Raw genomic sequence first — 23,455 nt, 5'->3', positions numbered from 1 at the left:
TGGCGTCTCGCACCGGCGACTGCTGGCCGGTCTTATAATGTCGTTCCGTCTCTTCCCGCCCGCTTCAGTCTGCCTGCAACAACGGAGCACGTTGTCGAAAAAAGGCTTTTTAACGCAGCGTCGTTCACACGTTTCGCTTTTTAAAAAGCAAGATTATAATTCCATGCACATGTGATGGTGATGGGGGCGCGCGCGCGCGGTGGAGTGGCACGCGCAGGCAGCACGCGGCTGGGTTCCCGTGGACGTTAGGGGGCGTTGCGCTCCAATGGAGTAACCCCGCCCAGGCTCCTCCGACCAATCAAAGACGCGACGTCCCAGTTCCTGCTCTTATAAATGTCCACGGATCCCGAACACTCGGTACCGGAGAATGAGAGAGACACTAACCAGACATCACTCGACGAGACACTGGACCTACCAGTCCTTTAGTTTTTATTTCGATTTCCTCGTATTTCCAGGTAACTTCCCATCGTGTGTCTGTATATGTGCGCGTCTTCGTTGTACTCGGGGCTCGTGCTCGTTGGCTTTTCATTGTTTCCCGTGTCCCCGGCTTCTCGTTCCGGCTTCACGGTGCGGGTTGCTTTCACGTGCCCTGTCCTGTGTGGGTTTTTTTTTTAAACTCTCGGACTCTTCAACAGTCCGTAGACAGTGATGTTCGCAACGAGGAAAGCTCGATGATGCAATGCCTCGCATCGAGGCGGCGAACTGTTGTAACCATGACGACAGAGGTAACTGCAACAGGACGTACAGTAAAGAGGCGTTTGTGGTCGTTCCACGAGGCAGCTTTTTGAGAGCCAGTCTGCCTCGTTAAATTCAATGTCGGCCACTTTTGTTGTTGTTGCCGTGCTCGTGTGGCGGCAAGAGGCTTTCCCCTTTGTTTCCAAACTGGAGAGGGGCAGAGGGGGACGGGAGAAAAAGCCCGTTTAAAGCGTTTTTCATCCCCCTCAATTTTCTGGAAGAGGAGACAATGGTGCTGATTTTTTTGCTGTTGCGAGGGGATTGCGCCCCCCCCCCCCCTCAAAAAACCCTGTTGCGTAACATGAGCTCCAGAGTGCTGAGGTCTCATTCCCTGCTCTTCTTGTCCTCAGGTGTTTTATAGTAGGAAATAAGATGGCCACGTCCGACAGCGCCACGTTGAGCAAAGTTGTGAAGCAGCATTACATGGAGCTCCCCCAGGGAGATAAAGTCCAAGCCATGTACATCTGGATCGACGGGACCGGAGAGGGTCTCCGGTGCAAAACCAGGACTCTGGATGTTGAGCCCAAAAGCATCGACGGTAAGCGGCCTCTCGAACCTGAGACTACCATCACTGATGGGTGATGCCCCCAAAGGAAACCCTCGCTCATCCATCCTCTTCCTCCCTTTGTAGATCTCCCCGAGTGGAACTTCGATGGCTCCAGCACGGCCCAGTCCGAGGGCTCCAATAGCGACATGTACCTGATCCCTGCTGCCATGTTTCGGGATCCGTTCCGCAAGGACCCCAACAAGCTGGTCCTGTGCGAAGTGCTCAAGTACAACCGCAAACCTGCAGGTAATTAAGAAGCTCAAGTCTTTAAATCAGTCTTCCAATAAATGGTGCCATGTAAATGGCAACTTTTTAAAATGTGTTTGCCTTCTCGAAGAGTAATTAATATGACTATAAAACATGACGTTAAAGATGATGTAATGGTAGCATACCTACTTAACCCTCCTGTTACCTTAAGGTCAATTTGACCCCATTCAATGTTTAATGTCGGTGTTCTTTCGGGTCAATTTGACCCGAGGCTGTTTTTCACTGTCAAACATATAAGAAATATCAACTTTTTTATATATTTAAAGCGGCTTAGGTAGTCAACAAACATAAAGTACCTCACACTTAAACTTGGAAAACAATATTAATTCTAATTTTCTGGAGGTTTTAATTGCTGGGGTCAAATTGACCCAGAGGGTAAAATATGTCAGTAAATATAAAGGTAACAGGAGAGTTAAAAGGAATCAGGATTGCAATGCATGATGGGAGGAACATTACATCATGGGTGGTGGGGGCACACTTGGCTTTATAAATGTGTTAAATGTATAGATTTTGAGTGTCTTGTTACTATCTTATATGTAAGATGCACAAGTTCACTAATTGGCACATGCATCCACCGTGACTCAGTGGTGAAGGCTTGTTGATGGAGACGTGATGAGACGTTCACATCAAGATGAACTAGTTTTGGAAATCCTGAATAATAATAAGTTTCATACACCGTTGTCTGGAGGGGACGAGCCACATTCTTCATCTCTGGGACCCTAAAGCAAATGTGAAATAGTTGCAAACCGCACCAAAGTGCTACCTGTGCACGTTGCCTTGCTGTGTAGGCGACTCTAAAGTCGCTCTGCAGAACCTGCCCAGGCTACTGGATTTGACTGGATTTGACTGCACTGCTGTCGGTCAAATCTGAGAATCTTTTCTTCTTCCAGAAACCAACCTTCGCATCACATGCAGCAAGATCATGGCGATGGTGGCGGACCAGCATCCCTGGTTTGGCATGGAGCAGGAGTACACCATCCTGGGCACGGACGGACACCCCTTTGGCTGGCCATCTAATGGTTTCCCTGGACCACAGGGTGAGCGGCTAGTCCTGAGCGTTTGTGCTTAGAACTTTGGATTGTTTGGTTATTGACGACTGCTTTTACAGGTCCGTACTACTGCGGCGTGGGCGCTGACAAAGCCTACGGCAGAGATATAGTGGAGGCCCATTATAGAGCCTGTCTGTATGCCGGAGTCGAGATCTGTGGCACAAATGCGGAAGTGATGCCCGCTCAGGTATTTATAAAAACTAATCCATGTTTGGACTTGTTTTTGTTTTTTAAACGGACAGATTAAAACTAACTTTATTTTGCGTTTCCAGTGGGAGTTCCAGGTCGGCCCGTCTGAGGGGATCAAAATGGGCGATCACCTCTGGGTGGCGCGCTTCATCCTGCATCGCGTCTGCGAGGATTTCGGCGTTGTGGCCTCGTTTGACCCCAAGCCGATCTCCGGCAACTGGAACGGTGCTGGCTGCCATACCAACTTCAGCACAAAGGAGATGAGGGAAGACGGTGGATTAAAGTGAGTGTCAAAGTGTTGCGGTCGACAACTGTCGCGTGAATAATTGCATTTCCATTTCTGATGATGAACCGCGTCCTCTCCGCCCCTCAGAGCCATTGAGGATTCCATCGAGAAGCTCGGGAAGAGGCACAGCTATCACATCCGCGCCTACGACCCCAAAGGGGGGCTCGACAACGCCCGCCGCCTCACCGGCCACCACGAAACCTCCAACATCCACGAGTTCTCCGCAGGCGTGGCCAACCGCGGCGCTAGCATCCGCATTCCTCGCAACGTGGGCCAGGACAAGAAGGGCTACTTCGAGGACCGCCGCCCGTCGGCCAACTGCGACCCGTACTGCGTGACGGAGGCCCTGATCCGCACCTGTTTGCTGAACGAGGAGGGAGCGGAACCAGCGGATTATTAAATCCACGCCACTAAACGACTCCCACTGCCCTCCCTACCTTTCTTTAAACTAGTACTGTGTTTTTTTTCTCTCTCTCTCCCAATGAGATGATTTTTAACTTTCATTTAATTGCTTAAAGTTGGCTGGTCAACTTAAAAAACATGACGAGGTAATAATATCCTTGGTAGTGATGTGCTGGTAATGGCAGGGTACGTCTTCCCCTCGTCTTTAGACGGGATCGGCTTTTGTAACGATGTTTTATAGCCCAGCCCTTTTCTGTTTTGTTGGTGACTAAAATGAACTAAAGCACACGGGATCGTGAGGAGTAGAGCTGCCAAAGGTTGGACAGCATGTGTAACTTAATAAAACTATGACTAGTTCATGTACTGTTAAAAAAAAAAAAAAGGAAAATCTGTTGACCTGCCTTTTTTAAGTATCCAGTCTTCAATGTTACTAATTCTTTATGACTCGTCTATTTTTTTAATTTTTCTTTTTTTAATGGCAATGTTTGTCTTCAGATTGTTGGCACGCTTAGTCGACTTGTAGTGGTACACTTTGTAGATGTCTGTACCCAGACGTATGTCCTTCAAATGTGGTGGTTTTGTCCATAATGCCATTTGTAGATTTCCTCAAGGAGTTTTATCCTTTTGTTAACAGCGATATTGTAATGCACTTGATTTGGTGACGCCATGTTTACAGGACCTGGTGTTTTTTATTGATGCATTTAAAACTTTTATTTTACCACAACACTGTTGTCTGACTCATGAATTTTGACGTGTCGTTTTGGCAAATATGTTTTCCAAGAGCTGGAGAGGACCGACAGCGTGCTTTGGTTAGCTTAGCATAAAGATGGGAACCAGGGGGGAAGCATTTATTACCTTCGCATTGAAAATGCGGAAGGTAATGTTTTGATGGCCATTTATTTGTATGCGTGTTACTCGCATAACTCAAAAAGTATTAAACCGAATTGCATACAATTTGGTGGGATGATTGTTTATTATCCGGGGACCATTTGATTAGTTTTTGGGATTGTGTCAAGGTCATGAAAAGGTCAATCTTCTTTTTTTTACCGAGGTCAATTTATATCCAATTGGCATGCAACTAAAGCCAAAATGTTCATAATTCAATGCCCAATCTTGTGATTTGCGAAGGTATGCGCTCTACCGAGTGCCCGTTCTAGTTAACTTTATGGATTACAGCAACAATGGTGCCACTGTTTCCAGATGCTAAACTAGCTGGCTGCTAATCTATGAATAATGCTGGCGCAAACCATTTTGTGAGCACCATAATTTAAAGCTGGTCTAAATACTCAAACCCCCAAATGAACCAAGCATTTTTCTCTGAGCATCAAACTCCATGACAACCAAGCTGCCAAATGTCCCGATCCGTCCGTCTGGCTGACGTCTTGGTTGGAGTCCGAAAGCTGTTTTGTTCTGGCTGGTTTGGCGGATCCAACCGGAAGAGGCTGGTGTTCTCACGAAGCGGTTATGAAACGCCTTCACTGGAACAACAGCCTGAAGACAAGTACATGTTCTGGATCCCATTATCAACGACAAACCAGTCCAGCAGGTTGTCTGGACGTATCCGTTTGGTTACCACTGTACGGATCTTCAGGATGTACGGTCGGTTTCTACCAGAAAAAGAAAATGTGGGACTATTTTTAAAGGAAAATACAGCTGTTTGTACAAAGTTTAACTGTGATATGCTAATATGTTCTGCATACCTAAGCCTGTGGTGCCAGCACATGGTGTCTGCGACCAGCCTGCTAAGAACAAATGTGCCAATTTAGCAGTACTTAAGTCAAAGCCGCAGTGTCTCAGCAGCACCTTTGTGAGTCAGAACTTCAGACACAAACATGAAGGGATTCTTTGTTTCCACCTGAAGACACAACCTGCTCCATTCACGTTCAGACCTGGAGGACTATACTGGATCCCGGGACTACAGATGAAAAATAGCCTCTTGGCTAACTCTGGCACATTTACTGCAATGTTTTTATCAATGTGCACTGTCCCTTATTAAATAAACCATTAAAAAAAAAAAAATTTTTAAAAGGAAACACTAGGACAGCACTCCAGTTTCTACTTTTATTGTACTTCTCATATTTGCTATATTAAAAAGGGGGAAATTGGAAAGCTGTCCTGGTCTTAACTAACCAATACTTCTTCACGAGAGTCGCCCACGCTTCCTCATTTCAAGTGACAAAAAAATTTAATTTTGGTGTCCTCAAGCCACTGGGGGGGGAAGGGCAGCGTACGTTTGCTGTGAGACCTTTCCCCTACTCCCCGACAGGCCTCACAACAGCATGCGAGTCAGCTCACTGATTGGATTTGCCAGGCACGAGTTAATAAAGTTGGGTTCAGGTTTCGTCCCGTTTCACCCGAAGCCAACACATGTACTCAAACCCTTTTTTTTTTCTCACCAAAATCTCCACAAACAAAAACTTGTTGTTCCTGCCTTTCCGGGTTCTGAGAGTTTGGGTATGAGGCCATCCCGTACAGAATGCAAAGATTGGAAACAGCAATACTTTAAAGGAATACTTCACCCTGAAAATGAACATTTGTATATCCGTTACTCACCCCCTATAATATCTTGAATGGGGGGAGTAATAAATATGTAAATGGTCATTTGGAGATGAGGTAATCCTATGATGACATCATTCCAAAGTAATCTAAAGAACAGGTCGTATTTCGCAGAAATATTCTTCATCCATATTGTTTCTGCCTACATTCATAGAAAATATTGCTCAGATAGCAAATAGTGTAGAAAATGCAGACTATGCACCAAAAGCACCCGAACATAGAATAAACCTCCATCCACTGACCGCCACACTTCACAGGGGAATCAAACCGACAACCCAGACGCTGCCCTGCAGCCCATCATTCCCAGTGAAGCAGCCAGACTCAAACGGGGACACAATGTTCTTTCCCCCCAACCTTCCCACTCATCCCGCCTGTGCCTGTGTTTTTTTCATCTCCCTCTGAACATGCGGATAGTCAAAACATTACGGAAAGGTTGATGACCTCAATCACTCCCTCCATCTTCTATTTACATATTTGACAGATAACTGCGCGGATCTGTTGTGTTCAGCCTTACTCAACACTTGTTTGTGAAACGCCGTTGCCGGATGTGTGGACTTTAGTCCCTCGATACAATCTGTGAAAAGCACCTAATGACATTCAGCCTCCGTCTTAACTCCCTTTCCCACTTCCTCGCCTCGAAGCTCAATGAGGGTGTTTTTTTCCCGATTTGCATGCAGAAACCAAACCACCTTCCGCCTGGGAAGCTCAAACGGCGGGGAGACACTGGACAAAGGATGGAGAGGGATGCTGCCCTGTTGCCTTGACAACCACCCGGAATGTACAGACTGGATTGTGGTGGTTTCTTGTGTAAAGTGTGTGTGTGTGTGGGGGGTGGGGGGGGGGGGCGCATGTTATGTAAGGAGGGGGAAAAAACATGAAATGGGGTCTCATAAATGGAGCTGCACAATCGACCTCCCCCTCTCAGTCAGTAAGCATGCACTCATATGGCACCAGACAGTGCAAATACCATCCAACGTTATGCAATATTTTACATATTATTAATAATAATGACTGACTTAAAATAGTACATGGAGCTGCAAGAAAAGCAGCACGTGCACGGAGCATCTATCATGTTTCAAGGGAAAAGGCGTTGCTATGTCTGCATGATGTGTGCATAACATGATTCACTTGTGCCGTGTCACTTGTGTAACACGCCATAGGCTACTAGTTCAACCCAGTACTGGCCCTTCTTTCTATGTGCTACAAAGGAATAAGGAATTAGGAAAATCCTCAAAGCAGCTTAAAGTAAACTTTAGCTTGTTGTTTTGCTACAACTGCAAGAGGTGGAGGGGAACCGTCAGAGGTCAACGCATATAATCCTATTAAAGAGACAAAAGACAACATGAAGAGATTGGGCATATCTGAAGGGTTTTTAATTATTTGATGTTTCCAAAAGCGACTCACATTTTAGTTGTTTTTCATGTCAATCATGTCAATCATGACACTCATCTCCCACACACGCACAAAGTATTCACGCTCACGTGCATTGACCCACGCGTGGAAGCTGATCGCGCGTGCCCGCGTCCAGCCCCGTGGAACACATGCGCGAGCACGGCGCTGTCTGCAGGCTCAGCAGGGGACGACAACAAGTTGCTGGGTGTTTACTTCCACGCGGCTGCGGTCACGTGTTCACAGGGCTCGGTGTTTTTGCCCTGACTCCAGGCCTCCTGATTGGCTGAGCACTCCAGCGAGTCCCCCTCCAGCCACTCATGCTTACCTGCGCCGTGATTGGTCGAGCCGTTATGTATGACACAGTGACACAGCTCTGGGTGTACCACTGCAGCCATCTATCTATCTACCTTTGTTTCCTCCAGACTGCAGATAGAGATGCACGATAAGCAGCTGAATTGTGTGGAAGGCCTTGCTTTTGTGAGTGCTACATGCTGAGAGATGTGGATAACGAGTTGTGACCCCCCTGCGAGGAAAACCAGTGGTGAATTCATTATGAACCAAGCTCTGTCATTTTAGCTCACAAACGGTTGCACACAGTCCACACTGCCATGACTTGAACAGTTGGCAGGGTGAGTGGCCAGATGCCAGCACTCTGGCCACGCCACACCGACAAGAAGTGCTCCCCTCCCCCCAAAAAGCCTCCTGCTGATTTATCTGCAGGGGTTGTCCCTTCTTTAACACACACAACAATGGGTGACCCCCACAGTCCACTTTCTGTGTAATTTTCCATTTCCTGATGAGGCATAGAAAACATGGAAGAACAGCCAGTGCAGCAGCTGGTTTCATTTGAATCGAGAACATTTTGTCCTTAAATTGACTAGATTTTGTCAGTGTGTTGGTACATTTTGTAAAGGAAAAAAAGAGGTGTTTTATTAAATTTTAAGTAAAGAGGTAAAAATAAAAACACCAAAGTATGGTTTACATGTTGTACTACCGTGTCATTTGCAAGTGCCTTCATCATTTCAAGTGTTTATTTGTAAGAAGGAATGTTATTTATTTTTTCACCAAAATTGAATTTCTTAAAAAAATGATGTAATATGAAACTTTACAAGCTTTATGTGGTAAGACTGCACCACGACAGCAGCGGACATAATACATATAGAACAACAGAAATCATGCAAAGTGTGAGAATGCACGATTGGACTTTAACATTTAAATAATGGAAATTACGAATATATCCCAGATTAAATTGTACGCATTCATATGTTATTGAATGCTTTAGATAAGATTTGAATGAATAAAATCTGATGACATTTGATCAAAAATGAAATGTATGTTCTAATAAAAAAAGGTTAATTAATCAGTTTTCTTTGATTAGTTTCACACAAAAGAATACAACGTGTTTATTCAAAAAGTGCATTCATGTGTGAGCATGAGACCGATAGCATGTTGGAGTATTTCAGCAGAAGGAAGAAGTTATATACCTGAAGCCAACAGCTGCCTCTCACATGGCAGCCATTATCCTGAGACTGTTTGCCTAAAAGACTCAACCCCCAACAGGTCATCGTTCCGGGTCAAGTCTGCCAAACAGACGCTTAATAAACAACAGCTACACGTCAGAGGCGCATCAGTCCGACTCGGTCGACCCGATTGTGATCGAGTGCCGATCCGATACCATTTATGGATGTTACTGAGATCATTATTTTTCATGTTAGGCAACATCAGGCTTGACTTAATAGTAATTAGGATTTAGGATTTTAGTATAAGGTCGACAGCATATGGATATATAGGATTGAACTGAATAAATCTTATTGTCACCGTTGTCCGACCCATCTATCTGAGTATCGGCCCGGTATCCGATATTGGTATCGTTGCTTCACGTCAGGCTGTCATAACTTCCTGCACACTAGAGCCGCCCTGGCCCACACCCTCAGCATCCCATCCATCCATTATCAACACCGCTTCATCCTCATTAGGGTCATGGGGCGCTGGAGCCGATCCCAGCTGACATAGGGCGAAGGCAGGGGACACCCTGGACAGGCCGCCAGTCCATCTCAGGGCACACATAGAGACAGACAACCATTCACACTCACATTCACACTGTTGAATTAGACAATTTACTAAAGCAATATGTAAATTAGGATTTATTAATATACCATAACTTCATACATGTTGTTATAGAATGTGTATTATTGTTTAATAATTTACAATATTGTTTGGTGATGTGTGTGGAATTATTACCTTTGCATTGAAAATGCGGAAGGTAATGTTTTGATCGCCGTGTATTTGTATGCGTGCGTGCGTGTTATTCGCATAAGTCAAAAAGTTTTCAACCGAATCGCATGAAATTGGGTGGGATGATTGGTTATTATCCAGGGACCATTTGATTAGATTTTGGGATTGATCGGGTCAAAGGTCACGGTCAAGGTCATGAAAAAGGTCAACATCTTCTTGAATCGCATGAAATTTGGTGTGATCATTGGTTATTATCCAGGGACCATTTGATTAGATTTTGGGATCGATCGGGTCAAATGTCAATGTCAAGGTCATGAAAAGGTCAAAATCTTCTTTCTACCATAGCGCGATCAATTTATATCCAATTGGCATGCAACTAATGCCAAAATGTTCATAATTCAATACCCAATCTTGTGATATGCGAAGGTATGCGCTCTACCGAGTGCCCGTTCTAGTAACAAAAAGATATTAATTTTTTTACTTAAAAATCAAAACATCAACAACAACAAAATACATAATTTTCAATAAATTATATAAAGTGTTTCCGAATGCCTAAGCGCAATAGTGACTCACTGTCAGGATGTCTGAGAAGTGACAACACTGAACTGCTAAATACAAAATAAAAGGGACAAGGAGTCTCGACTAGTCACTGCTTTTTCATAGTTAGTACCAAGAGTGATAACCACAGCTTTTCTTTTTTTTTTACTTGTTATATTTTCAATGAACAATCTTGATCTGAAAGATAACCAACTACAGCAGTCAGATACACACAGTGGAGTAAAAAGTACATTTCCCTCAGTAATGCGATAGAAGTATGAAGTACATTTACAACTTCACTAAGTACAGTACTGAAGTAATTGCACTTATTTCTTTGTTACAACACATGCAACAGGAAGTGGTAGAGTAATGCATGTGTCTATATCATCACTAATAGTGTGCGGGTAAGATTAATAAGTCGAGGACCAACCGATAAAATCTCCATCGTCTTTGTGTGTTTTTATCGCTTGATGCCTGTTGCTAGGCAACAACTTTCGTCCAGGTTTTCTTCCTGTCAGCTACCAAGAGGGGAAAGTATAGGTCTCTTGTCAGCTATTACATTACAGTAATAAGATTGTAACAGGAAAGACAAAGATGCCCATTTATTATGTGTATGTATAATGTTTATGTATAAAGTTGATGTTTCAGGACATACATGAGCATCATCTCAGCTTCTACAGATGCAGTATTCTATTTTATATTTGTATTTATTACTGTGAATTGACTACATTATCTCCATATTGATACCCATGATCAAATTGAAAATGTTAATCATTTCAGTAAATTGAATATCTTGTTGTGTATGAATATAAAATCCATAAAAATATCATCAGGGAGAACCTTGACTTTTCATATCTGCTGTTGAAGACTGACTGGTTTCACCGGCCGCTGCTCTGCAGCCTCCATCACGAGCGTCCATGTTTAGATGCGACTACGTTTCATGTGATGGCAGAACAGCATCGTTATCTGTAGACTGTCTCAATGGTTTGCTTCAATTTTACTTTTTTCAAAGCTGATTTGTTTCACGCAGGGTTTTATCTCTAAAAGAGTATCTGGCTCAGTGCAGCAGTGAAGAGCTATAAAGATGTAAATATATAAATATATAAATAACAAACACGTCACATACAATCCCAAACATTGTAGTGGCCTTACATTCAGTATTACAATAAGGGAGATGTATACAGTATAATACACACGTGGTACTGCTTTCTAGGAGCTTAAAGGGAAGAAGGAATGAAAGGGATTTACTCCCGATAGATAGATAGATAGATAGATAGATGGATGGATGGATAGATAGATAGATAGATAGATGGATAGATGGATAGATGGATAGATGGATAGATAGATAGATAGATGGATAGATGGATAGATAGATAGATAGATGGATAGATAGATAGATAGATAGATGGATAGATGGATAGATGGATAGATAGATAGATAGATAGATGGATAGATAGATAGATAGATAGATAGATAGATGGATAGATAGATGAATAGATAGATAGATGGATAGATAGATGGATAGATAGATAGATAGATAGATAGATAGATGGATAGATAGATGAATAGATAGATAGGTAGATGAATGGATGGATAGATAGATGAATAGATAGATAGGTAGATGGATGGATGATAGATGGATAGATAGATGAATAGATAGATAGGTAGATGGATGGATGGATGGATGGATAGATAGATAGATAGATATATTGATAGATAGTGTGGTGTATTTCTCAGTACAAAGGTATCAAGTATCAATGCTGTAGGTCGGGGGAAGCTCTGAGAATAGAAGCCCACTGGGGTGAAGGCCTTTGTGCAGAAGATGACCAGGTAGGGTGGGGGTCAGAAGAACACTTTTAGCCCCAACTGACGTGGCCGGCCTATAGATTGTGACCTTAAACGGCCCTTCCTTCTCCTTATATAACTTGTAGCATAATGTCACATCTTTGGACTTTCGCAATCCGGCTCCTGAAAGTCCCCAGTCGTTCTAGGCGTCTGTTGTTGACCTGTATCTTGTAGAATAAACTTTGTATTCCTATCAAGTGCTGAGTCGCTCGAACTTTCCTTCTTCATCATCATTTCTTCAATCTTCCACGGTCGACGAGAAGATACTACATATTTGGCATCACGATATACTACAATAGATAGATAGATAGATACTTTGTTAATCCTGCAAAGGGAAATGTGTTCGCTACAACAAAGGGAGTGATTTATTGTGTGTGAGGATTTGTTTGTTTGTTTGTTTGTTTGTCTGGAAAAAATATTCAGTTAGAAAAGCACTCAGCTACAACCTCCTCTATGCCTGCATAACGGATGTCTTTGAACGTGTGCGTTGGCTCGTCGGCCTTCTAGGCAGCTCCTCCTCACTGCCAACTCACATGAAGAACCTTGTTTGCAGCTGGGCTGCATCGGTTTAGAAACACAACGACAGGAACAGAAGTCAAAGTTGACTCGATGTCTCTCGGCACACGGACAGCGGCCTCCAGCCAGGACGCCAGGGGACCAACCTGATACTCTTTGTTGTAAAAACCTCCTCTAGGCCAAGGAATTTCCCGCAGCTCCATGGTCACAGGATTCATGAACCACACCAAATACCTGCTGCCTCTCCTGAGGACACAAGACCTCGGCTCCTGCGGGACGTCCAGTGCTGCTGGTGGTGGTCAGGCGCCTCCACAGGCCCAGAAGACCACAGAGTCCACACTGCTTTGTCTTCCTTTGTTCATCCGTCCATGTGCTTCTAGTCCGGGCAGCTGAGACAGGAGAAGCCCGTTTGTCCTTTCCCCATTGAACGCCTCTCACTGTTGTGTACGGGCCTCACAAAGGGAATGCTTATTCTTCCAGGATTCATGTTACCGGATGTTTCACTGCCCGTTAAGCAAACACACATATGAGTACACGGATGCTACAACACACATGAAGTCATTACAGGTCTTCCAGACTGCAGGCGCAAACTACAATGTCAAAGGGTTTCTTCATCATTAAATAACATCACACCTGATAAGAGTTATCATGGAAACATAACAGTTAGGTGGGAACCACTGCGAGATTAATTTATGCTATTTATTTGATCTTGAGTCTGTTTGTTTTGGCTTTATGATGCAGATATGGCAGCTTCATGTTACGTAAGATGGCTGGGAGGAGGGGGGGGCGGGGGGTGACGTGACTTTGCAATTTTTAAAGTTTAAATGTTCATCAAAGTAGCTGAATAAGTGAATTATTATGATCATTGTGAAGGTTATTGGTATACTATACCCAGTCCGGTCTGGTTTTGATAACAACATGTTGTTCAAGGACTTTCTCAGTTCCCTTTCTTCGTTTTTTCCCACTTCACCAAGTTGAACATGTTTTATTTCTGCGTTGATTTGATTTTTTTAAACAAGAAGAGATCTCATCTTTTTCTACTTTAAAGTGGTGGAATGAAAAAGGTACTTTTTTTAAACATATTTTTTTATTTCGGTATTAACATCACTCACAACAACACACACAACTTTACCTCTTTGAAACCCTTATGTAACATTCAGCTGTCATTGTTAGGGGGGATCTCTAGTGGGAGGTCGCAGATCAACATCATACACGACACAGCTCAGCAGTGTATGTCAAGATGTCTTGTCATGAATCTGTGAGAAATATTGTGTTCTGTTCGGCGCCTATTTTAAAAAGCTTAGAACATCATGATGAAAGTATATGATTCTATGATTCCCATTCTCAATCATGTCCGAACACCAATAACTGCTTGGTTTCTGCTGAACCCTGCATGAGCCTGGCCTAGCATGTCTGTCTAAGGGAGACTCCTGGCTGCTCATAGAACCCTTTTTTATTAAAAAAATTGAAAGGTCAAGGGACAGTTTTGAAATAGCCGTGCCAGTTTTTCCTGTGCCGAAATGTCCCCCAACTGTGGAGCGTTATTTAGATCTTTAGGCCTCCGACTTTCATATAATACCAACATCTTCACTCTTTAAACCGGACTACTGCCCCTTAAAAACAGGAGTGTCTGGGATCAGAATCCCTCAGAGGGCAAAACAACAACAAGGTCATCTGTAAGCGCAGGTCAAGGTTTTAATTACCAAGTGAAATATTCTTTATAATTTCTGAATATGCATAATTCAACTCAATTAATTATCCATCCAGACAGCTGTGTTATGTGCTCATGGTAGATGTTTACACAAACACTTCGCACTTGAGTGATTGTCCTTGTTTTCCACCTGTGTGACACACACTTCTTTTGAAATAAAGAAGGTCAAATCTGAAACGCCTTTTTCATTCTTCTCTCTCTTCGAGAGCGATGACAGAACAGGGATCGGCCCAGTTAGTCATGCAGAGACGACGAATGTTTCCCCAAACGACACCATTCTGTCGAGTCGCTCAGCTCCACGAGGCCGACGGACACACAGGTGACCAGCGCTCAGCGTCACACCTCCGGTAACGAGACGTGAGACGGTTCGACTCTGCACCTGAGCCGCGGTGACGTTGCGTAATGTCCTGGATGTATGGCCCCTATGTGCTTCACACGTTGTCCACGCGTGATTAGGCACACACAACACACTGACCCTCTGTGTAGAGCTGCTGGATTGTGGACCCATTCACGTCATTATTGTGTCCTCTGACATGTTGACATCATACAGAAGTAATTACTCGTGTGTCAGACGATGCAACAAGACAAAACTCACATGGCGCTCATCATTTGATGGTTACATAATGATTACATTGAGCAGCGCATTTAATTAGTTTCTGAGTCAGTCAGTGTTGTTTCATTTTCTCTGTGCTTTTGCTTTTTAGGCTTTTTACTCTCCAGATTCTAGTTCCCGTGTTCAAGTTAAAGAAGCGCTATACCAATGCGACACATAAGAGGTCAGTTTACCGGTCATAGAGAGTTTTACTCTGTGAAAACAGCGGGATGTGCCTTGAGGCTCTGGCTGTGTTGGATTTAGTGGTATCTAGCGACGAGGTTGCAGAATGCAAACAACTGAAGTGTGTGAATCCAAGCAGCTACTTCAACGGGGAAGTCTCTCTCTAGAGCCAGTGTTGGTTTGTCCATATCGGGCTACTGTAGAAACACGGCGGTGCAACATGGAGGGCTCATTCAAGCAAACAAAAACTCAAGCATTCTTAGTTTCAGGTGATTATACTAATACGGTATGTACTTAATATGTACTTTCCGCCAAAAGATCCCGTAAATCCGACTCACCGGCCCTTTAAATCTGAGAAAATAATCTCAGTGTAGGTTGAGTAAATCCGTCTGTCAGTCCACCACGTTGGTCCAGGATGAAATGTCTCAGATACTGAATTGTCATTAAAATGTTGCGTATACATATTTGTAACGTTATGACGTTCTCATCAGCGTAGTTCATGTTTATTGCTTATTAATACATTTAAGCATGCAAACACCCTATAAAGCCCAATATACTTGCTAAAAAATTTGCATTACTGATAGTAGCTTTAAGCTTATACTAAAAAAAATCAAGATTTATTTTTATTTTTCTGTCTTATTTGTTTTCTTATTTGTATGTTACACTGCTGCTCAAAAGTTTGTGGCAACCTGTCATAACATCTTGATTTGATCAGGACTTTAGTTTTGATTTGAATTGTCTTTCGTGCTTTTAGGTTGGAGTAAACAAAGTCCTCTTTAATAGATTTTGTATGAGCGGTTTGCAAAAGAAAATGCTTTACAACGGTTAAACCAGACTGACAATTTAAACGTGCAGAAAGAGTCAACGATCCTGTGAGCCACAGTTGAGGCAGAATAGAAGAAATCACCATGTGAGGCAGAAGAAACATCAAACATAGCATCTAAATGTGTACATTTGTATACGGGAACAAGTTCCTGAAGCAAAGCTATTCTTAGAAAACATCACAATAGAAATAGAAGACAAGTGAAGTGGAAGTGGATCACAGAATATCAGCTGAATATACAACAGACAGACACATCACTGTTGAAACCTCTTATATCCAACCACTAAGTAAACTACAGAGGGTCCAAAGAAAAGCAGGTTAACATATTTAGAACCCAATTCCCCTGCTAGGGGTCAAATGATTAAACCACTATTCTCCCCTGGCCTGCAACACTAAACCATTTAAATAATTTAAATAAGTATACTCTATTATATCGGCATAACCGCCAACAGTATAACCGGTTTTAGGCGGTTCTCATTCACTATTGTTACATATGAGATTATTATTATTACAAAACATTTGAATAACTGAGCGTGCAGGACAGACACAGAGGAAGTCAGGCGACATTGTACTGTTCATCCACTCTGTCATACTGATTGGATGTGTTGTTACTCTGTAATGATTCCTTCTGGTCACATGACATCGATTCATCTGTCCATCCTAGAGAGGGATCCTCCTCTGTTGCTCTCCTGAAGGGTTCTTCACCTTTTTTTCCCTGTGAAAGTTTTTTGAAATATTTGTTGTGAGTTTTTCCTGATCTGATGTGAGGTCAAAGGTCAGGGATGTCGTATGTGTACAGGTTGTAAAGCCCTCTGAGGAGAAATTGTAATTTGTGATAATGGGCTATACAAAATAAACTGAATTGAATTGTGTAAAGAGCGACAAAGGAGGAGGTTGGAGGGAGTCAGAAGACTTTCACCCAGGAGACCCTTGTTTGTGTGAAAGATTTATTCCACCTTACTCATGTCACCTAACTTGTGCACTTAACTCACGCCACCTCTGTAAGTTACGTAACAGACAGAGTTGTTTTACATGACAAGCACACTCATTTAAAAAATGAGGAATTACTTGGTGACATCATACATACTTATGAGCCGTTGCCGAACACTCAAGGACTCCCTCTAACCCAGATCTCTACAAACGATTACGCGAAAGCAGTGCCCTCCCAAACCCCTCACGTTCCCTTAAGCTCCCGTCAGATTAAGAGCTGATCGTGTATCTGACGGTGCCACGGGAAGTTTCCTGCTGCCAGTCGTCTGTTGCTACGTCCTAATCCCGGCAAATCCTTTATCTTACTCTTTATTTTCCTTGTGCACTACTGCCCGCCTGAACTGAAGCAGTTGGGGGGGGGGGGGGGGGGTTCAGTGTGGTCATGAAGCAGTGAGGGTGCAGCAGACGCACGTCTAGTCGGCTTTGAAGTCGAGCGCAATGTGTCAAAGCGTGTGTGGAAAGAACGAGCGGTTTTAAAGTCACGTTTTGACAATGTGATGTCACTGTTATCATAACTGTTGTAAATTACCCTTAATGGAAAATCAATCTGCAATCGACAGTAGAAGAAGTATAGAGTATACTTCACTGATAGAACTGTTTGTAAAGCCAGTGGGACCCTTCCCTACTTCCTATCCCCTACTTCCTATCTCCTACTTCCTATCCCCTACTTCCTATCCCCTACTTCCTGCGCTCAGGCCTCTCCCATGTTGAACTCTCAACTGCACACCTTTAGGGTTTTGTGACCTGGCACCTGGCGCTGCTGAGACACACAGACCCACGAGGTCTAGTAAGCATCAGTGTCCTCCTTGTTGTGGTCGTCCTCCCAGCTCCTCGTCATCCTCACAGGCTACTCCACTCACTGGGCCTCTGGGCGAAGCACTCACCTTGAAGGCTCCTCTGAATGTGCTGCACGGACTCTGGGTTCCACTTTAGAAAGTCAATAAAGCACATATCACAGCGGTCATCGTTCCCAGTGAAAAGCCGGTGGGGCAGCTGCTGTCCCTGCAAGACAACCTGTGTCAGCCGCAAGGTGAAATAACTGAGATTACAGGAGGACAGACGCGTCATAATCTTTCGCCTTTTACCAGCTCAAACAAGGAGACGGGGACGTGCAACGCCACCCTTCTGATAGTGAATTCATATCAGTACATCTGTGTTATATATGCAACCATTAACATGTTTTCGTTGTCTGAAACCATTAAGTGATTTTTTTATTGTGAAAAGACGATTCCCACAGCGGTCCAGGGAAGACGCATCGCGTTGACGTCCAGAGCTGTGAGTGTATATTTCATGAGGCCAAGAACTTTGAGTCAAGAGCTTTGAGCCAGAGGCTCACGGCTGCCAAACATCCTAAACCCCCCCCCCCCTCCCCCCTAGAGGCCGCTGTGTTGTTGCACCTGTCGGTTTGTTGTTCTGTCACCAGGGCATCTCAAAAACTTTCCACAACATTCGCTGAACGGACACCTCTCGTACTGAGAGACACAGACTCATCTTTTGGTAATAATTTTAATCGATTACATTCTTTTTTCAGACCCTGCCGTGAAATAAACTGAAGGGGACGTACACGCAGGAGTATTTGTATGAGATGAGACGACAATGGAAGCAACGTAATGGTCATTTAGGAAACAGGAATTATAGTTTGGATACAATCCAGAATTTTTGGGGTTGTTTAAGTTGGATTTCTTGACGCTCGTCTCAATCAAACATCGCGTGTCCTCGTCCTCTCACAAGTTGAATATGGTTGCACAAGACTGAAGCTGAACTTGTGTATTCGGACATAATTTGGCCCCCAAAAAAAGCTGGAAATAAACTGAGCATAGCAGTGGACAGTGTAAAAGCACGTAAAAAACAAACCTTGAACAAACACCTGTAGAAGTTTAAAAAACTAAAAGTTTACTCTTTAATCTTATAGTTACAGTGAAATAAAGTTGGTCCATGACAGTAAACCACAGGCTCACGTTCTCCACCGGCAGTTACTAAAGTATTGCGTTCAACAATGTTGTGAGTTTATTTATTTAGTTGTTACTTACACTGCAGTGCACAGAATGAAAGTCCATATTATATAAACTCTACAACAGCCTTTATTTACCAAATGTTTTGGGGCTACATTGCCCTCACTGGAGTTTGTTCATCTCACCAACCGGCCAAACAAATGTGCAGCAAGCTCATGTCAATATTGGAGCGTTGCCAGACGGGAGGGCCAAACCCTCGGCTGCTGTTGGCACACTCAGACTCCATGGAGGTGAGCTCCTCTCCTTTCTAGACTCTTCCAGAGCTTTGCAGAGCGGTGCAGAAGCTCAGCGCTCATGGCGACTGAGCAAATACTCGGCTGTCTGGCTGCAGGGTCGGAAATCCTTTCACGTTTTTTTGATTTGCATTTTCTAATCATTCTAACAGACATTCTGAGACATCATTAACTTAATTTAGTTAAGCAAACACCTCTAGTACTCAAACTGATCCACCTGCTCAACTTTATCTTCTAAGGTGCACCATTGGAAATCTTCAGAGTCATAACCAGTGGAAGCAGTGTGGACTCTGAAGCTAGGGATTGCCCTCCAGTGGCCAGAGGAGCAGGGATTTAGCAGAAGGGGGGGGGGGGGGGGCTGAAGGCAGCATTGCTCCTGATTATTACTGGTATTGACTGCAAAATATATCCAACGATATCTCATGCAAGATAAAAGCATAACGTTTAACTTATGTGGATATCATGGTTACATATTTAATCTATATTGTCGATCAGTGATATTCAGCGTTGCCATGAAGACACCAGATATACGCAGCGGCCTGGTGAAGATGAACCTCAGATGGGAACTGAACATTTAATCAAATGCCATGCGACGTTTTTTTAATTGAAGTCTGTTCATGTTCGATCTGAGAGACGGCCGGAGTCAGCCTGACAGGCTTTACAAAACCTCCCAAAATAAAGTTGCCGAAAGGGAAATTATTTATGTTCAAGACAGCCAAAAAGTTTTAAAGCGTATATGTCTGGAAAACCACACACAGTGACCCAGATTTCCTTTTCCTCTCTTTCTTGTCTGGGTCAACTTCCTCTGCAGCATTTTCACATCTTCTTTGTCGTTTTGGGTTTTCACAATAGCCTCCAGACGGGTCCTTCCTTTCTTTCCCTCAAAGCTTCTCCAGTCATTTGAACTCTCATGGTAGCATTTTTTTTAAAGGTGTTATTGTTTTATTTCCCCCCCTTTGTATCTTAAAGGCTGCCGAACACACACTCAGGTGAGCACACACCGGTGCTCTCTTACAGCTCCACACGCAGCGTGTCCCAGGTTGGCCTCGGCAGCGTGGGAACCGTATCTTTGGACAGCGGCACATTGTGGCACCGGAGCTGTGGAGAGGGACAGCGGGATAGAACAGGGATTGTCCCTCCGCATGGACCCAGTTCATTCGGCTGGCACACAGCAGCCTGTTGGTGTAACATCACCTGACCCGACCAGAACCGAGTCGGGCTAGAGGCCTCTGATTATTCCTCTCTGGGGTCCAGACTGAAGGAACTATTATTCCACGTTCCACGATATATACAGTGCGGTGCACGCACACACACCGACAGAGACATTTAGCTGAGTCGTCTTAATTAAAACTCCAACACAAAGGCAACAAATGGCCTCTTTATGTTTGCAGAGCGGTGAGAGAAAACCTCTTGAGCTGGAGCCACGACCAGGTCCAAGTTCACAGAGATTCTCTGACACCTGGGTTTAGGAGTTTGACAACTTCTCACAAATGTTTTTCCTGTCCAACACATTGAAAAGGTGTTTTCACAGAATAAAGAATATTATTAAGGGACACGGTTATATTTATGAGCCTGGGTTTACTTTTGATTGATGATTTTTAATTTTGTATTTTGTAAAAGACAGAAGACTTCAACATGAATAGTTACAACTTGTGGTTGACATTTTCCCCAATGTTTTAATAAAGAAAAAAAGAAAAATCAACAGACTGATAAATAATAATATTATATTATTTGCAGCCCCACTTAGAAGCTACTATTCATTTGACTATTGGTCCATAAATCATATAGTAAATTATTGCATTTAGGGATTAAACTCCATTCGATAGTCTCCGTTAATCAATGAGTCGTTTGTGTCAGAAAATAGTCCATGAATAATATATTTAGTTCCTTTAAGTTCTAAATGTGTTTTTAACTCACAGTTAGTCTCTAACATGATGCTAAACACCCAAGAGGATGACTTTGAACTGGATGATCACGAAATGATTGGCAGCAATCCACACATTTGTCAATTCATCAGATAATTCTTCCCACATGTTTATTTCATTTACATTTTAAAAAATGGGTTACATTTCTGTGTGAAACCACACAGCACTAGTTTTAGTCTATTTCAGGGGCAACCTTTGTCCCTGTAACTCGTCACGGGGTCAACGAGGTCGGGGTTAACATGAGAAAGTGGCGATAGCCGTAAACCTCAAGGAAAACTTTGCTCTTGGACTTTTGAACTGAGCATTACCTGCAGGAGGAATGACCACGGCTGCTGGGACCCCAGGGTTAAGATGAATATCGACCTCAGGGTCGTTGTACTGTACAACAGCGCTCAGAGGTACATGTGTGCATAAAATCCCTAGAAATGATCAATACTTTGAAATCCTATTATTGGGTTTCAGCACAAGGTGAAGCGCATGCACACTTCCTTGCAGAGAGAAAAAGTGTGCAGCTTTTTTAAAAGCCGGGTTATGTCACAAAATGTCCAAACCCATCATAAAACAAAGTCCAAACCCATTCTGACACCATGAAGTTCAACTCGGAGGCCCGTTGTTTGTGGTTGTATGTTAATTAGAGTTGGCCTTCATGCTCGCTGTTTATGTAAGCGGGGCTTGTTTATTCATCGTGAGTTCAGCCCCGTCGGATCTCAATGGCTCCATTATTTGGCGAGTGGCTAAAGCCTCTTTCAAACTTCAAACATTGGAGACCGCCCACTCCGGCAAAACCGGCCTTGTGATCTTCAAAAACTGAAACGTAATCCCTCTGCATACGCAGCAACGTGCAGCCGAGTGAGAAGACCTGAGGCCGCTTCTACTTCATTACGTCCCGAGCCGTTATGAGCGGTCCTGGGGAACACCTGAGCACGCTGTGCTCCCGATGCAGTAAACATCACCGCAGAATCGTACAGACGAGCGGCTGAGGACCCGCCGCATTCCCACTGACCTGCGAACAGAGCTTCCCATATGTTCCACCTCGCCAAAGAGAGAAGGGCCACACACAGCTGGGTCATTGTTCTCCACGGGGGGGCCCGGCGTGTGCAAAGCCTCATTATAGGAGCGGGCGGCCATAAGCCTCTTTGAATGTACTCTCTGCACCGGCAGACTGAACCAGCTGGAGCGCAGGCGCCGCGTATGACTGGAACATTGTGTGTTAGTACATCCTGGTTTAAGGAGGAAACAGACCTGCATGAACATTCCAACGCCAGTTTAAAATGTCAGCTTTATTGTATGGACAGGTACCTGACACGCGTGTGCAGAAAGCTGGTGGAGGCTTAGTGCACCGAGCAACACATTCTTCTTCGACCTTGCTGCACACGCCTCCTCCTCCATGGCCATGTTCCAGAAAACAAGGACAGAGCTCTGGTATCAGAGACGTCTTCTCCATGCATTATACAAAATCAAACGTGTGTATGTGTCGTCAAGCTGTTTCCCCTCTGATGTTGTCTCAGTGTCCAGAGGAGACGCACATCTGAAGATGAAATGACAGGAGTCATTCATCGCCTGGTTGAGTGAAGCCAGTGTCCCTTCATGGCCTCTTGATTACGCCGATCTCACCGTCCTGCCGGCCGGGTCACACGGCGTGCCTTCTGCCGATCACACGGGACACAGCTACCCGGCATCTCACAGAGCTGGGAGAGAAGTCCTCTGAACTAAATGACAACGTGATACAAAACTGTCACCTGCCAGCTGAGGTGTTCTCCAAATGCAAAAAAAATGCAAAAAATATTGGCATAGAGTTTCCATCCATCTCCTTTTTATGTGTTTTTTTCAATTTGCACATAAAAAAGTAGAAACATCTACAATTATTTTTTTTAAAGTTGAAATATTGCAAACAAGCTTCCTGCTAGACTAAATAAATAAAAAACAACATGTGAGGAACTGAAACAGAGGGATTTATTATAATGATGACGTATGTGAAGCAGGTTCCACAAGCTGAGGATTACAATCTGCTCCTCTTCTACATTATGAAACTTCTCCTGTTGAAAGGCACATTTCCTTTACACAGTGGTGACATAGAATTAATAATTAGCACAGTTATTGACAATTGGTTTGAGTTAAAATACTTCAATACTTTTATTTTTTATTTATTAGTTGTGTTTCTTCTCATTTTTCACTTTACGTTGTCAGTTTGCTCTACCTTCCTGTCACTTTATGCAGTACTACTGCAAACAGATCGACACACACAAAAAATAAAAATAATACTTGTTCGCTGATCCCTGTCGCTATATTGTGCACATTCTCTAATAAAGTATATTTTAAAAAATTAAAATAACATTTAAAAAATACTTCACGATACATCTATTTATCTTTTTCCCCTCTCTCTATAACTATCTCATATCACCTTCGCTCGTCTACTGGACCACAAAGTCG

The 23,455-nt window shown here is 43.6% G+C and overlaps 1 protein-coding gene and 1 long non-coding RNA gene across 2 annotated transcripts; one reads left to right on the top strand and one right to left on the bottom strand.

Moving 5' to 3' along the window:
* The first annotated feature begins 348 nt into the window (after positions 1-348).
* On the top strand, positions 349-4,199 carry glula (glutamate-ammonia ligase (glutamine synthase) a). Its single transcript, XM_056421475.1, has 7 exons — positions 349-455; positions 1,086-1,273; positions 1,367-1,528; positions 2,440-2,586; positions 2,658-2,785; positions 2,871-3,070; positions 3,161-4,199. Exons 2-7 carry the CDS (start codon positions 1,108-1,110, stop codon positions 3,471-3,473), a joined length of 1,116 nt encoding a protein of 371 aa, XP_056277450.1. The 5' UTR covers positions 349-455; positions 1,086-1,107; the 3' UTR covers positions 3,474-4,199.
* Positions 4,200-15,529: 11,330 nt separating this feature from the next.
* LOC130198323 (uncharacterized) lies at positions 15,530-17,826 on the bottom strand. The gene is made up of 2 exons (XR_008832619.1): positions 17,740-17,826; positions 15,530-16,580 (listed from the first exon to the last, which is right to left on the bottom strand). It is a non-coding gene; the product is annotated as an uncharacterized LOC130198323 (long non-coding RNA).
* Positions 17,827-23,455: the final 5,629 nt, after the last annotated feature.

This window comes from Pseudoliparis swirei, chromosome 8 (genome assembly GCF_029220125.1).
Source record: "Pseudoliparis swirei isolate HS2019 ecotype Mariana Trench chromosome 8, NWPU_hadal_v1, whole genome shotgun sequence".
Lineage (NCBI taxonomy): Eukaryota > Metazoa > Chordata > Actinopteri > Perciformes > Liparidae > Pseudoliparis > Pseudoliparis swirei.
Note: the sequence above shows the minus strand (reverse complement) of the source record. Positions and strands in the feature narration are given on the sequence as shown.

Excerpts from the sequence above, each read along its gene's own strand:
- glula (XM_056421475.1), top strand. The coding sequence starts at position 1,108 with ATGGCCACGTCCGACAGCGCCACGTTGAGCAAAGTTGTGAAGCAGCAT. Across the intron at positions 1,274-1,366 it reads TGAGCCCAAAAGCATCGACG|ATCTCCCCGAGTGGAACTTC; the intron begins GTAAGCGGCCTC and ends CTCCCTTTGTAG. Across the intron at positions 3,071-3,160 it reads AGGGAAGACGGTGGATTAAA|AGCCATTGAGGATTCCATCG; the intron begins GTGAGTGTCAAA and ends TCCGCCCCTCAG.